Below are 15,884 nucleotides of genomic sequence, written 5' to 3'. Positions count from 1 at the left end.
ACTGCTGAAGAAGCAATGAAGTACAAACACTGGAGAGAAGCTATGCTTACCGAGATGAAAGCCTTGATGAGGAATGATACTTGGGTGAAAGAAAAACTGCCAGAAGGAGTGAAGGCTGTGGGATGTAGATGGGTGTTCACTATCAAAAGAAGGCCAGACGGGTCAATCGAACGATATAAGGCCCGACTAGTAGCAAAGGGATATACTCAAACGTATGGAGTCGATTATTCCGAGACTTTCTCCCCAGTAGCAAAAATCAACACCGTACGAGTATTATTCTCGATTGCAGCAAACAGAGACTGGCCTCTCCATCAGTTCGATGTCACGAACGCATTTCTACACGGTGAACTACCAAAGCCCGTGTTTATGGTTCCTCCCCCAGGGTTCACTAACGAATTTATGACTGGAGAAGTGTGCAAGCTGAAAAGAACGCTATATGGGCTGAAACAGTCCCCAAGAGCCTGGTTCGGCAGGTTCACCGAAGTAATGAAGAAATGTGGGTACCAGCAGAGTAACTCAGATCATACATTATTTCTCAAAAAAAGGGGAGGAAAGATCACGTGTCTCATCATCTATGTCGACGACATGATTATCACAGGAGACGATAAAGAGGAAATAGGTGAATTGAAAAAGAACTTGTTCACAGAGTTCGAGATGAAAGACCTAGGCCTCCTCAAATACTTCTTGGGCATTGAAGTCTTGAGATCAAACCGGGGAATCTTCATAAACCAAAAGAAGTATGTGCTTGACTTGCTTGCAGAAGTGGGAATGATAGATTGCAGACCTGCCGACACTCCAATAATACAGAATCATGGATTACAAATACGTGAAGGAGGAAAGCTCACCGACAGGGGGAGATATCAGAGATTGGTAGGAAAACTCATCTACCTTTCACATACTCGACCAGATATAGCATATGCAGTAGGTGTCGTCAGCCAGTTTATGCACTCACCACAGGAAGATCATTGGGAAGCTGCCATAAGGATCGTTCGATACTTGAAAGGAACGGCAGACCATGGGGTGTTGTTTGAAAAACATGGTCACTTGGAAGTACATGGGTTCACTGATGCAGATTGGGCAGGAAACCCGAATGATAGAAAGTCAACCGCCGGGTACTTCACTTTTGTAGGAGGAAACCTTGTCACTTGGAGAAGCAAGAAACAGAAGGTGGTTGCGTTATCAAGTGCAGAAGCAGAGTTCCGAGGCATAAAGAGTGGCCTCACCGAGATATTATGGTTAAAAAGACTCATGGCTGAACTTGGTCTTCATTCATCACAACTTTGTAAGTTGTTCTGTGATAATAAAGCTGCGATTAGCATCTCAGAAAACCCGGTTCAACATGATAGGACTAAACATGTGGAGGTGGATCGACATTTTATAAAGGATAACATTGAAGCCAAAATTGTCGAATTACCGTTTGTTAAGTCCGAAGATCAATTGGCTGACATATTGACTAAGGCAGTGAATTCGAAGTCGTTCCGAGAAGCACTTGACAAGTTGAGTGTTGGAAATCCCATCACTTAACTTGAGGGGGAGTGTTGGAAAGCTAAATTGAAGTGTTCCAAAGAGGATGTGGAGTCCCAACATGTTGGAAGTGTATAACATTTATTATGGAGGGTTCCAATAAGTATAGTTCCTAGAACATTTATATCTAGAGTCCTATATAATGTATCCTCCATGTACTCTCAAATAATCAAGAAAATAAAACATCTTTCTTCCTATCTTTCTTCAGTTAATAACCCAATTTATAAGTTCTATAATAACATAGCTTCTCTAATACTATTATCTCAAAACTTTCATGAATATACACACTACTCAGTAGCAGGAGTATTGATTAAATTAACAGCTAGATAAGCTGATTATTGAATTACTTACTTACAATGACGACAAGATATAAAAATCGCACGTCAGAGCAATTAATTTATTTGGAATTTAGCTATATTTGAATGAAAACCAGCTTAGTTATCAAAATATTGCAAAGGCAAATATCTTATTCCATAACAAACTTCACTGGCAAATATAGAACTGATGACATTGAAAATGAGAAGGAGAATAAGCGTGTACACCTTAATAAGTTAATATAGTGAAATTCATATGATAACTTTCACATTAAAGAAGTTAATTAGAATCACACGCCTTTGGAATAGCTGGCAATGTTCGTATTTGTAAAAGAAATCAGTTGAATCAATAATGGAAAACAAATTTAATTTTTTTCTTATTCATGATTTACATAACCTTCAACGAAATCTTAATTGTTATCGCACCAAACGTTTTTGCATTCATTGAATTCATTCACATTATATATCTAGAAAGTGTAGTGATATATGTACATGTACATAAATGAACATTTTTGGTATTTTACATTAAAAATAACTTCATAATCATTAATTATTTTAAAATACTAGATCAACATATATTGACCCTTATGCAATAGTTTAGTAAAAACAAGAGTAACTCTCTAAATTAAATTTATAAAGTTAAGAAAAGATTAATCGTTTAACTTATTAGGGAGTAGTATTTATATCCAAATCAATTTCAAAATCACATGTGAATTTCTCATAAAATTTTATTCTTCTTAAAATATAAGGACAATATATACATAGTACTATTTGGAAATCTACAAATATACTCAGAAGTTAACCAGTAAATCTATATAGTACTATTTGGAAATTTTAACTTAGTATAGTTATATTTCGAGACCTTATAAATTTGATAAATTCAATTACTCTCGAGTATAAAAGATATCGGAATCTATAGTGTGCACGTAGTATATTACCACTATCCATCAAGGACTTTTTCTCATGCAATGCAACACTAATATTAGTGGTCGCTCTTTTTATATTTGGAGAATTATTTATAGTAACTCAAATGTCATTTCTATCCAGACAAGTAGGAATATAAAAAAAATACTAGTAGTATCAAATTTATAGTACTGAATATATGACAAATATACATCTAAGCTCAATTGAATTAAGAGACACATTAAAAACATGGGAAAAAGAATAAAGAGAAAAAGTGTCAAGTATGGCAGTAATTTCGGGGGTTGAATGGAGATCCCCTTACTCATGCTCATGCATTCCTCTCTCTCCTCTCTTTCTACATTATCAATACAAAAAGTAAAAACAAATATTGATCTTGATTTAGTAGTGGTTTGGGAGAAGTGATGAGGAAAAGTGAGGTGGAAGACGGTGAAGGAGGCCTCGGCGGGGATGACCCGGCGGCGATGGAGAGAGCTTTCGAGGAGATGCATGTGCCGCCATGGAAGGACCAGATCACCTTCAGAGCGATGTTCACTAGTCTCGTTTTGAGCATTGTGTTCAATGTCATAGTTTGCAAGCTCAATCTCTCCACCGGTGTTATTCCCTCGTTGAACGTCGCGGCGGGGCTTCTCGGCTTCGCCGCCGTCAAGGCGTGGACAGTGATGATCGAGAAGTGCGGCCTTCTCAAGCAGCCCTTCACCAGGCAGGAGAATACTGTGATTCAAACCTGCGTCGTCGCCTCTTCCGGCATTGCTTTTAGCAGTAAGTGTAATCAATTTCATCAGTTAAATTGATCTAGGGTTTTGTCAAATTGGGGGAAATGATCTGAATTTCGCAGGTGGAACTGCCAGTTATTTGTTGGCGATGAGTCCAATCACAGCATCTCAAGCTGAAACAGGAAATACTCCAAACAATGTCAAACAACTCCGCCTTGGATGGATGATTGCTTTCGTTTTTGCTGTCAGCTTCGTCGGCCTATTCTCAATCATGCCGCTAAGAAGGGTCTGCTCTCTTACTACATCAATTCTTACACAAATTCTTGCTAACTCAAATTAATTAGGTGATGATTTTGAAATACAAATTGACATATCCAAGTGGGACTGCCACAGCCTACCTTATCAACAGCTTCCACACTCCCAAAGGAGCCAAGATAGCTAAGTGTGTTCTGTGCCTTTAACACAGTAGTGTTTATGTTGATTAATTTGATGGATGGAGCTAATGCAGGAAACAAGTGTGGGTTCTTTTCAAAGCCTTTGTTGGTAGCTTTTTGTGGGCTTTCTTCCAATGGTTCTTCGCAGCTGCTGACGGCTGTGGCTTTAGCAGCTTCCCCACATTCGGTCTCCAAGCCTACAACCGCAGGTTTGTTCATCAACCCATTCTAGTATATATGTTGAACAACAAAATTAATCATCTTCTTACTGATGTGATCTAATTTTGTGGCAATGAATGCAGATTCTATTTTGATTTCTCTTCTACATACGTGGGTGTGGGGATGATATGCCCTTACATGGTTAACATATCACTGTTGATCGGAGCCATAATATCTTGGGGCATTATGTGGCCAGTGATCGAGTCGAAGAAAGGCCATTGGTACAGCGCGGACATACCGGGAAACAGCCTTCATGGCATCCAAGGATACAGAGTATTTCTTGCTATTGCAATGATTCTAGGTGACGGCCTTTACCAAGTGGTGTACATGGCCGCACTCACACTGAGTAGCTTCATGCAGCAGCTGGTGCATAGGAACGAGTCAGAGGATGAGAGAGAAGGAGACTCGGTAGAGGACTACAACGAGAGTAGGCGAACCGAGTACTTCTTAAAGGACCAAATCCCCAACAGAGTAGCCATAGGCGGATACATTGTGCTAGCTCTCATCTCACTTTTTGTGGTGCCGCACATCTTCCCTCAGCTCAAGTGGTACCAAATCCTAGTAGCCTACGTCATAGCTCCGGTCCTCGCTTTCTGCAACGCCTACGGCTGTGGCCTCACGGATTGGTCCCTGGCCTCCAACTACGGGAAGCTAGCAATCCTCGTGTTCAGCTCATGGGTGGGGCTCCAGCAAGGGGGAGTTCTCGCAGGGCTAGCCTCGTGTGGGGTGATGATGAGCATTGTCTCGACTGCCTCTGACCTGATGCAGGATTTCAAGACAGGGTACCTCACACTATCCTCCCCTCGGTCCATGTTCGTCAGCCAAGTCCTTGGCACTGCTATGGGGTGTGTTCTCTCTCCACTGGTGTTCTGGTTCTTCTACAAGGCGTACAATGTGGGGGACCCGGAGGGCACATTCCCAGCCCCCTACGCCTTGATGTACCGAGGCATTGCGCTCTTGGGGGTGGAGGGCTTCTCGTCGCTCCCAGATAACTGCTTGATGCTGGCGATCGGGTGCTTCGTGGCAGCGGTGCTGATCAACGTGCTGACCGTGGTGCTGAGGAAGTGGGAGAGCAAGTATAGGATCTATAGGATTATCCCGAGCCCTATGTGCATGGCCATTCCTTTCTATCTTGGTGGCTACTTTGCCATTGACATGTGCGTTGGGAGCCTGATTCTCTTCGTGTGGCAGATGAACAACAAGAAGCAGGCGTCCGAGCTGTCGCCGGCTGTGGCATCAGGGCTCATCTGCGGTGACTCACTATGGGGGATTCCAGCGGCAATATTGGCCTTGGCCGGAGTGAGTCCGCCAATTTGCATGAAGTTTTTGGGGGCTGCGGCTAATAAGCGGGTTGACTCTATATTAGGCGGCTGATCTTCAAATATTTATATAACGTAGGTACTCGATTACAATACAGGTGATTGAAAACACATGCTCCATTAATAAACTTTTTTAAGGGAGAGATTAATATAAATCGTAAAGGTGACTAGCAAAGCAGTATTTTTTTCAGAACTTTCATCTATATTAAGAGTCAAATTAAACTGGTATTCAATTTAGCGCACAACGTAACAATGCAATAATCAAGAACCATACACTATCGTAAAATAAATATTGAAAAATGAGCAAACATAACTTTGAATACTAGCACAAAATTGAACTCACAAGATCCAAACATTAATTGATCCACGGTAACAACCAAAATTAAATTATACTGCCCTAAACAGTAAACAAACAAAACATGTCCTAAACTCAAATGCCAGTGTGGAGCACGGCCTTCATGATACACCAGAAGTTATGGCCTAGTCTACTAGTCGTCGAATGTGGTCTTCTTTCCTGCACATATTCCGACAATGACGAGATGTCAGAAGAATACAGTAATAAATGTAATAATCTCATGTAAGAGAACTAAGGTTACATACCAGATGAAGCAAAGCTGGGTTTGTTGCCATATCCACGTCCTCCAGAACGGCCACCACCACTAAAACGACCACCAGAGTCCCGACCGCCACGGCCACCACCACGGCGCCCACCTCCTCCAAATCTGCCACCAGAGTCCCGACCACCACTTCTTCCAAAACCTCTACCACCCCCTCTGCCGCCACCAGAAGCATTATTATCCCTTGGCTTGGCCTCATCAACATACAAGGTGATGTCCCCAAGTTGAGATCCACTTAGCTCCAAAGCTTTGTTGACGGCAGCCCCTTCCGTGAAATCAACATAAGCAATCCTGAAGAAAAAATAGTATAAGCATATTTAGGAGCAATAGAAATTCAAAATCATAAAATCAGCAGAAACTTTCAATTATAAGAAGCAGCTGCAGAAGATGAGAGAGACACAACGGACCCCTTAACACCACCCTCTTGATCTTTGGGGATAGAAACCCGAGTGATTTCACCACAGCCACCAAAATGCTCTTCCAGAGCACTCCTAATCTGCAAATTCATTATTAGTGATATTAGTTTTTGTAGCCATATGGCAAGCTTTAGAAATCTAGAAAATTGATATGGAAATCCCAAGATTTACCTGGTCTTCACCGTCAAATTTGTTAAATCCCCGAATAAACACTGTTTGCCCCTGAGCTGCTCCTCCCCTCTGGAAGGATTGTGAATCGCGGCCACTATAAAAAACATAACAAGTTATCATCTTGGAGCAAACTATAAATAAGAAAGCAGATACTAAGTAATAACGCAGTCACACCCGCTGAACGGAGTGGCAGCACCCCTTTCTTTTGCCATGTCAAGTCTCACTTCACGACCTAGCAACTCTTGACCATTCAATTCCATAGCCTATACAGTTTTTGGACAAGGAAATTTTAAAAACTCCATAAGCTAGTTTCTGGGACTAATGGTTATATAAATTATTTTAAAAGGAGATGTTTACCTTTGCAGCTGCTTCAGCAGTAGCAAACTCAACATGACCAAAGCCCCTGAATGAATTATCTTGGCCCATAGCAAAGCGAACATCTACAACTTCCCCAGCAGATTTGAAGAAGTTCTCACTGAAATTAAAAAAACAATCATCAAAGAAACTTGCAGGAATAAGTAATTAATTAACAGCTTGAGGATAAGGAACTCACACATCAGCTTGCTCAATAGAGAAAGCCAAGTTTCCAACAAATAGGGTTTTTGAACCTCCAGATAGAACATTGGGTGTGGAAGGGGTCTTGGGCTGCAGAATTTAACAATCAAGATTACACTAAGATACTAGCATCTAAGAGACCAAATACTGACTTCAGTTTGCATGATATTAGCTCCCTTCTAACATATTCACCTAACAACAAATCAACAGATATAGGCTCTAGTATACAAATAAAACAGATTGCATTGAAAAAGTTCAGCACTCACAGTATTGTCAGCTTCTGTCATTTTAACATCTCCACCCTGCATAATAAAAATAAAAGTCATGTAAGGATGGATAGTCATACAAAGGACACTGCAAAATTGAAGTGAAAACACACGTAGAGGATTAAGAGTGGCAATTACAGTTTTCTTGGGAGTCTTGGCCGGTTTTTCATCTTCATCCTCCGAAGACTCTTCATCGGACTCTTCTGATTCAGATTCATCACTGGACTCGTCTTTCTTTGGTGCAGCAGGGGTGGTCGCAGGAGCTTTCTTGGCCAGTGCAACATCCTCATCTGAACTGGACTCATCTTCAGATGATGAGTCATCTTTCTTCTTGGTTGCAAGTGCGGCTGCCTTCTTAGCTGGAGCTGCTTTCTTGGCCAGAGCATCATCCTCATCTGAACTGGACTCCTCTTCAGATGATGATTCATCTTTCTTCTTGGCAGCAGCTGCAGGTGTCGCTTTCTTAGTTGCAGGAACATCCTCATCATCAGAACTGCTCTCATCTTCAGAAGATTCATCATCACTTGACTCCTCTTTCTTCTTAGGGGCTGCCTTACCATTCTTTGCCGGAGCAGCAGGGGCCTTCTTAGGGGCTTCCTCTACACCACTGCTTTCCTCTGAGTCTGAATCTGAATGTGCAACCCCATTCTTGGCAGGGAGTGCCTTAACCTGGTCATAGCACATACAGATAAATACAAATTTAATAATCTCCAAATGTTTAATTGGAAATTTAAGGAGCTAACAATGCACGAAGTACTACACAATGTACAAGTATTCCAAAAAATACAACACAAAAAGCTAATAGAGCAGAAATAGAAGTCAATCTCAATACATTTCAATAAGCAAAAAGGACAAACCTTGGGGAGTTCCTCAGATTCTGAAGAAGAGTCATCTTCAGAGGAAGACTCGACCTTCTTTTTAAGCACCTTCTTGTCATTTTTGGACTCAATCTTCTTCTCCTCCACCTTCTGCTTCTTAGCACTCACCACCTTCTTCTCAATGAGCTCTTCTGCTTCTCTCTTGCCTATCAGAAAGAACCATAACCAAGAGGAACAAATTAATCAATAAACAAATCCATACAGAAAATCAGAACATACAAAGAAGACATAAAATACAACAAAACGACGGCCAAAAACAAAACAAACCTTTCTTCAAGGACTTGATGGGTGTAGCCACGACGGCGGCTGCTTCAGTCTACAAAAAAATGTAATTTGTATCGAAATCAAAAGAAATTCAACGCAAACAACAGCCATGAATCATTAGAAGACGTGCAAAGTAGACAAACCTTAGTGACCTTCTTGCTTGATTTACCCATGACAAACTGTGTGAATGGGGTATTGAGAGGAGTGGAGAGAGGAGAGCGGCTGAGTGTAGGAGAAGGAGTGAATTCTCAAAAACCCTAAAAAACAAGAGGGTTTAACGAGGATGAGACATTTTTGAGCAGGTTTCTGCCTCCTTTTATAATAGGTTTTCAGAACTTTGCGGCGTGTTTTTCCCGGTTTTCTTTTTTTTACTTGTTTGGATACCTAATGCATTATTAGGGCATACATGCAAAATAATAGGCCAAATTAATTTTAGTATTTTTTATATTAAATTCTACTCATTCTCGAAACGTTCCGCTAATTAGTACTCCCTCGATCCCTAAAATTTTGTGACATTTTTCTATTTCCGTCTATCCCATGCAATTTGTCACATTTCACTTTTTACCATTTTTTATAATAGACCTCACATTCCACTAACTTATTCTCCTTCATATTTCATTATAAGACTAATACTTTAAAAGTAAGACTCACATCCTACAAAAAATTTCAACTCACTTTCTATTACATTTTTTAAAATCCGTGTCCGGTCAAACTGTAACAAAATTTAGAGGACGGGGGAGTATATCATAGTTATACATTTAAAAAAAATCACATTAATTAAGATTTGGAGAAAAATTGTGTATAAATTGGAAGCCAGAATATTTTACCCCATTATTTTTTTCATACTAAAATTAATAATTTTTGTGAATTACAAATTCATAAAAAGGTTATAGAGTTTAGCTTTCAAATTATACATAAGATCATCTTCAATGATACACTAAAACCTAAAATGAGATGTGTATTTGGCTCCAATAAAACCAATCCTACTTTTGGTTTTTGAGAAAAAAAATTACCTATATTTAGATTTACATTAAACTAAAAACTAATTTTTTTTCAAATTTTATGAGTAAAAAATGCATAATATAGAGAATATTCTTTTAAGTTTGAGTTTAATGTAAATGGTTTGATATGACATTTACACTAAAATGGATTTGGATTTAGTGTAAATGGTTAGATATGCTCTAAATGAGGCAGAGACCATCACCCTGTCACGACCGAGAAGACTGGGGATCCTTAACCCCACTAGTTGGGTGGCATATACGATGAAATTCTACGGATCATCTAACTTACCATAGAATACATGACTAGGTGATCCGGTGGATTTGTGGCTTTTTGCTAAGGTATGTTTATTTACTTGTTATTTGCATAATAAGTACTTCATCCATTGCAACTAAGTTGAGTCGTATTCATTTTGGGATGTACCAACTAAGTTGAGTCATTTTTTTGACAAAAAATAAAACATCCATTCACTCTTACTTTATTTCATCACCTGCTTTACTCTCTCTCTATCTTTCTTGTTTTATTCCTCTCTCCTACTTTACAATACAATTTCTTAATTTTTATGCCCAAAAGTTTTGTCTCAACGTAATTAGGATTGAGGGAGTATATTTAGATCTTTTGAGCTTATTTGTTGGATAGCTCTTATATTGTAAAAATTCTTAATTCTCTTCAAGAGCAAACTATCCCTTCATTTGTGAGATTGTATGAATTCCACTTCTTTGTGGTTGCATTTTATTGAATTATTAATGAATGTAAACGTATCCCTTTTAAATTGAGTGGTGATAGATAGATGGAGTCAATTTTAGTTTATTTCTTGGTAAAAGTAGTCACCGAATAGCCTTCAGATTTATTGAGGTCGAGGTCCAGGTCCTAATATTCCAAGAGACAATCCTAACTCATAACACATCCAAGCCTCCTAGCTCAACTGGTTGAGAAGGGAGGCAAGGATATGGCGCCATCCAGGAGGTCCTGAGTTTGAACTAGTTCGGACGTGACCACGAGGGGCTGAGGCCTGAGGGTAGTCAACTTATTAGCCAAGAGGAGGCTGTCTGAGGATAGTCAACTTATATGCCCGGGACCCGCCTAATGGTAGTCAACTTACGAGCCAAGAGGAGGCTAGTTCGGACGTGACCACGAGGGGCTGAGGCCTGAGGGTAGTCAACTTACGAGCCAAGAGGAGGCTAGTTCGGACGTGACCATGAGGGGCTGGAAGAGGCTGGTTCGCTTGCCAATGTATCTCGAACTCTGTTGTGTGTGAAAAAAAAAATCCTAACTCATAACACCCTCCTTTGTATCTCTTGTATTCATATTTCATGTTTTCTGATATATTCCCTAGGTCTGCTCTTTTTTTTTCTTGTTTATAATCATGAAACATGCTCAAGCCATGACTCAATGGCAAGTCAAGGGCTCAATAGTACAAGCGAACCAGAATCACTATAAAGCAGAAAAAAGCAAAGAACACGGGCTACCACAAACACCCCACGATCCTCGCAAAATCAAACCCAACTCAAAGCAAAAAAAAAAAGAGATTGTGAAGAAAACATCTTGGGCTGCAATCGATGTTCAAACAACAATGATTAATATTTTTTAATCACCTCAAAATTAAATAAAGAGGAATAATGATTAATATTTTTTATATAAAATATCCGCATATCTGTTTTTTGAATATTAAATGAAAAAGGAGTAGTAAAAAGATAATGCAAAAAAAATGATTATGGCTATATTATTTTATTTATATATGACAAGAAAAATATTTTTTTCTTTTTTTCCATATTTTAAGATAATAGTTCATTATTACTATATTGATAATATATACCTCATGATAAACTAGTCATAAATTTATATCATAAAATAGATATAAATTAAAGGCTATTGCGCGTAAAATTACTGTTAAAATACATACTATATCATATATGTGTGCACTAATTGAGATTTTTCGCTTTTGTTTCGATACTATATAAGAGATGAAACGAATTAGGTTGTCTATCAAAACACCACCAATACAAATCAAAATACTATACGTGAGCCAAAGCTTCAACAATGTATGGTATTTATAACTTGAATCAACACGTATAACAGCCAATAAAGGGATAATTAATTCACAAGGTGATGTATTGGAGTTGGACAAAACAAAGGAACACACACACTCATCCTCAGCTCAAGCAGTCGAATCATCCTAGAAATTTCAGCAAGACTCCGTCGTTCCCTAGTACGAATCCTTGTTTATCGTTTATGAACCTATACAGCATCAACAACTAACTCATGAACTCATCCGAGCACAGTCGAAACTTTCTCGTATGTGATGCTTAGTTCATCAAGACACTATATAATATAAGTAGCTTGATAAAAGAATGGAGCTTACTTTACAGAGTAGAGATTGGCAGCAATATTGTCAGCTGCTCTGTCACGGATCCAGGTCTTCCCACTGTTCGTGGTTTTCAGCAGAACGCCACTGCCACCGGCAGCCCAAGCCTCATCCTGCAAGTTGCATAATCTAGCGTTAAGAGACACAATGTTCGGTATGAAACTTGTTCGCAAATTATTATACTGTTGCAACCTATATTCAAAGAAACAGAAAGAAAGGGGGGAGGGACACAATGTTAAAAGCATATAACTATTCAATGACAGCTAACTCAAATCCTTCTGCATCTACTGTACTCAACCAGTCTATCCCAAATGCAGCAAACACACGGTATACCTCTGATCGGTACCCAACATCAAGAATCCCGAATCCACGACTTTGCACTGGAATTTCCTCAAAGTCCTCAGTTATCTGAAAACATTAACAATGATTACAATAGGTGAAGACAAGTCAAATATAAGTGAACAGGGTCAATTGATAAACAAGGCAGTAAGACCCAACTAACTGGATAACATGATACATTTAGTAATCAAAGAAAAATAAACAGGCAGAGGAATATATATTGAATGCGTATATATATTAAACTGGATTAAAGCCATATTTGTGTTTAGCAAGAGATGAAAATTATTAAGCAGACGTATAAACTTTTTTTTAGGAAGTGATATTTACTTACAAATTTACTCCATACATATTTAAGTGCCCTTGCTAAAATAAATAAGCCTTTACATCATAACTCGCTTACCCCAGTGCCCTTGCTGAGATAAAGTCCCCCACCACGTGCTAGAAGCCAAAGACCACCGTCCGCTCTCCAGCCCATGTTCTGAATTCTTCTTGCAACAGCCCTATTATGAGGCTGCCAGTATGCCTGAGATGTTGCATACAAATTGATAACATAAGCTTTTCTTAATTTTCTCAATTGGTCTTCAAATGTGAAAGCACTAGAAATATGAACTTGGAAATAAAGTTGAACTTCAGAATGCAAAAAAATCAGTTAATTCATTTTGGTGCATAGATAGCTAAGGGGCATTTCAAAAGAAGCTTAATCACATACAAAAAAAGTTTACGTCAAATGCTGTTAGTGAATCTTACCTGACCTGGTTCCCATGTCAGATAGAAGTTACCACGGCTTGAGACGGCGACATATTTTCCTTCAGGTGAGCGATTCACAGTGCTAAATGTTCCTGTGTAGTAACTGGCACCACTGATACCACTAGAAACAGTTCTGCAGCAGCAAGGGTGCACATTAGTAACTCGTACGCATGGGACCAAAATGCAGGCATAGAAAACTGAGATAGTAATGCAAATAATACCTATTCAACATGAGACTTAATAAATCCAAAAATAATTTATATCTCAGAAGAAACTAACCTATTTAAAGTAGCTGAAACAGTCTCCTGAATAGCAGCCTTCCAATTGTATCCTCCATTTGAAGTGACATAGATTGCACCTTGATCAGTTACCAATTCAGCACCCTTTTCTCCAGTAGCCTTTATATATACCTGAAAACAATCAACCATCTCGCTTAGATTGAGGAAAACTTTCCAGGTTAACATAATACTTATCAGATAGTACTAATTTATTCTTAACATGGTCCTCTATTTGCAAGAAGGGGAAAACAATTGGAATGGCATTTACTGATGACTATGATCCATAAGATTATCATATATTCCATCCTAATTCCTAAAGCACAAGTTGAACACAATGCTAAATCTAGAAATAAAATATAGGTCCAAGCCCTGCCTACTCTATCTGTATTTGGACAGATCGTAGTGTGTTTGTTCCATCTCGATGCTTTGACTTTTGGTATCTCCGTAGTCTGATGATATCCTTTGTAGTCCAGTTTCGAGATATATTAATGAAAGGACATGATCTGAAAGAGAGAGATAAATTGGCTCAAGGAGTTTGCACTTCTAATTATAACCTTCAATCACATAATTCCGCTATGCCTATGTCTATTCCTTCTGTCTCGAAAATGGACATTCACAAAGAATGCATCTTCTGAGATCTACTGGATAATGCTTAATCATGAGCTACGGGTGGCTGGATACACCCAGATGAATGTAAATCCATTAACATAATTGGAATAAAAAGGTAGTGCAAAACTAAAATTACATAAACCAAAACAATAATGTTATATACACTTTATTAAGGGATCAGTTATGGCTTATTGGATCAAATACAAAAATAAGAAGCAGTCTTGATCATTTTTGCCTAGTTGCATCTGATCGTAGGATTTCTAGAGCTATATTTTCCAATCAATGAACTAATACTTCCAACAATGCACTGCCTCCCTGGCCGAATAACACTGCCATAAACAGCCATTTCAATTATGTCAAGTTGTTCCTCAGTGAATTTAAGGTCGCAAGAGTATCCTTCCAGTAATCCCTGTTTAATACCATTGGTGTCGGATTTCAACCTATTTACCCTGGTTTGAAGAATTTGGCAATTCTCAGCCACAGACTCTCCACCCTTCGAAAAAGGGATAATATGATCATACTCATAACAGAGGCAACCATTACAGGTATGGAGACGTTTGCAGACAATGTTTCCAGCTGCATCTATTCGCCATCTTTCTGGGTCTCTACCTGGAACCTTTTTTGCTTTGTCCCAGCAAACTTTCTTGGCCTTTGAGTCAAAGAATCTAGGTCTATCCTCTTTCTTGCTGCTTCTGCTATCGCGAACGAAGTGAAACTGAATTTTGAAAAATTACATATAAGCACCCACCCACTGTGTGTTTTGCTTGATTAGTCTCCTTTCATTCTTTATTTTGGTCATATTTGCAGTTATTGCACTAGGTTGTGAAGTGGAAATGGATGATCAAAACATATATGGGAAAAGCAATCCTCAAACATGATCAATGGTAGTCTAGTTAAGGGATCATGTCATGAGAACTGGAAATGGAGGCGTTTACAAATAAAAGTAACAATATGTAACACAAGCATAGACACAAATAAAGAATCACGTTGACAAAAAGAAATAGAGTGAGGGTAGGTGATGGTTACCATATCACCAGGAAGTTGAGAACTTAACGGTATGCGCTTCCACGTATCTCCAGCATCTGGAGTGTACAAAAGAATAGCTGGCTTGCCTATAATCCAACCTTCCTTCCCTTTGAAGCTGATGGAGTTAAACCTATAGTTAAAGTCCTCGTCTTCAGCAGACGGTATGGAACGTGGAGCCCAAGTGCCTCCTCCGTCTTTCGTCTCCAACAAAGTTTGTCGAGTCCCCAATAAGAAACCTGCCAAACCATCCAAATCAAAGGGTGTTTGTATTTGCCGCTACCTTAATTAGCTATATCTTCAATCAATGTGCTAACTGAATCAACATGATTTCGATCGACTTGATAATTCAACTATTTTCAATAAATGTGCCGCAATGAAGTCCAAAATATAACTAAGCTAACAAACATTACACGAAATCTGCAGGAAATATAAACAATGGAGACTAGTGCAAAAACCAACCGTGAGAGGGATCGTCAGGGACGAAAGCAATGTCGAGAAGGACAACGCCGGGATCAATCGGCAAGAAAACTCTTTCCCACTCGGACAGCGGGTCTTCCGCCGCTGCCAACGCCTTGCGGCCTAGCGGATAGAGCGAAATTGCGGCGGTGGCGGCTTGTAGTCCGCCTATCAACTGGCGGCGGGTAATAGCATTATCAGTTTGCCCGGACTGAGGAGCGGCCGAGGCGGAAGGGAGGAGGCGACAGCGGAAATGGAAGCGAGATCGGAGCTGCGACGGCAAGCGAGCTGTAATAGAAGAAGAGAGGTGCTGAAGAGCCGCCATGGCTGAGCGTATGGTTTGTGGTGAATGTGATGATGTGTCTTTCTCTTACTCTGCTGCTGTTATCCAATGGAATTTCAAATTGCGGTTGGCGTTTTAGTTTTTTACGGTTGCCCCCACTCCACACTC

General features: G+C 39.5%; 3 protein-coding genes across 4 annotated transcripts; 1 reads left to right on the top strand and 2 right to left on the bottom strand.

The window, feature by feature from the left end:
* The first annotated feature begins 3,031 nt into the window (after positions 1-3,031).
* Positions 3,032-5,602, top strand: LOC121798393 (probable metal-nicotianamine transporter YSL7). Of its 2 annotated transcripts, none has more exons than XM_042197373.1 (5): positions 3,032-3,521; positions 3,598-3,761; positions 3,820-3,917; positions 3,984-4,118; positions 4,212-5,602. In XM_042197373.1, the coding sequence occupies exons 1-5, from the start codon at positions 3,164-3,166 to the stop codon at positions 5,500-5,502; spliced, it is 2,046 nt and encodes a 681-aa protein (XP_042053307.1). In that variant the 5' UTR covers positions 3,032-3,163; the 3' UTR covers positions 5,503-5,602. The 2 variants fall into 2 exon arrangements, with proteins under 2 accessions (XP_042053307.1, XP_042053308.1); XM_042197374.1 differs by having other exon boundaries at positions 3,387-3,521; positions 3,611-3,761.
* Positions 5,603-5,739: 137 nt separating this feature from the next.
* LOC121798394 (nucleolin 1-like) lies at positions 5,740-8,949 on the bottom strand. The gene is made up of 12 exons (XM_042197375.1): positions 8,758-8,949; positions 8,618-8,666; positions 8,330-8,496; positions 7,611-8,141; positions 7,473-7,508; positions 7,205-7,296; positions 7,009-7,126; positions 6,826-6,914; positions 6,652-6,745; positions 6,472-6,560; positions 6,048-6,355; positions 5,740-5,961 (listed from the first exon to the last, which is right to left on the bottom strand). The coding sequence occupies exons 1-12, from the start codon at positions 8,785-8,787 to the stop codon at positions 5,936-5,938; spliced, it is 1,629 nt and encodes a 542-aa protein (XP_042053309.1). The 5' UTR covers positions 8,788-8,949; the 3' UTR covers positions 5,740-5,935.
* Positions 8,950-11,646: 2,697 nt separating this feature from the next.
* On the bottom strand, positions 11,647-15,878 carry LOC121798392 (photosystem II stability/assembly factor HCF136, chloroplastic-like). The gene is made up of 8 exons (XM_042197372.1): positions 15,437-15,878; positions 14,978-15,213; positions 13,344-13,474; positions 13,065-13,197; positions 12,718-12,840; positions 12,312-12,386; positions 11,976-12,091; positions 11,647-11,851 (listed from the first exon to the last, which is right to left on the bottom strand). Exons 1-8 carry the CDS (start codon positions 15,756-15,758, stop codon positions 11,785-11,787), a joined length of 1,203 nt encoding a protein of 400 aa, XP_042053306.1. The 5' UTR covers positions 15,759-15,878; the 3' UTR covers positions 11,647-11,784.
* Between the last annotated feature and the right edge of the window lie 6 nt (positions 15,879-15,884).

The sequence above is a fragment of the Salvia splendens genome, chromosome 4 (assembly GCF_004379255.2).
Source record: "Salvia splendens isolate huo1 chromosome 4, SspV2, whole genome shotgun sequence".
NCBI classification, from domain to species: domain Eukaryota; kingdom Viridiplantae; phylum Streptophyta; class Magnoliopsida; order Lamiales; family Lamiaceae; genus Salvia; species Salvia splendens.
Note: the sequence above shows the minus strand (reverse complement) of the source record. Positions and strands in the feature narration are given on the sequence as shown.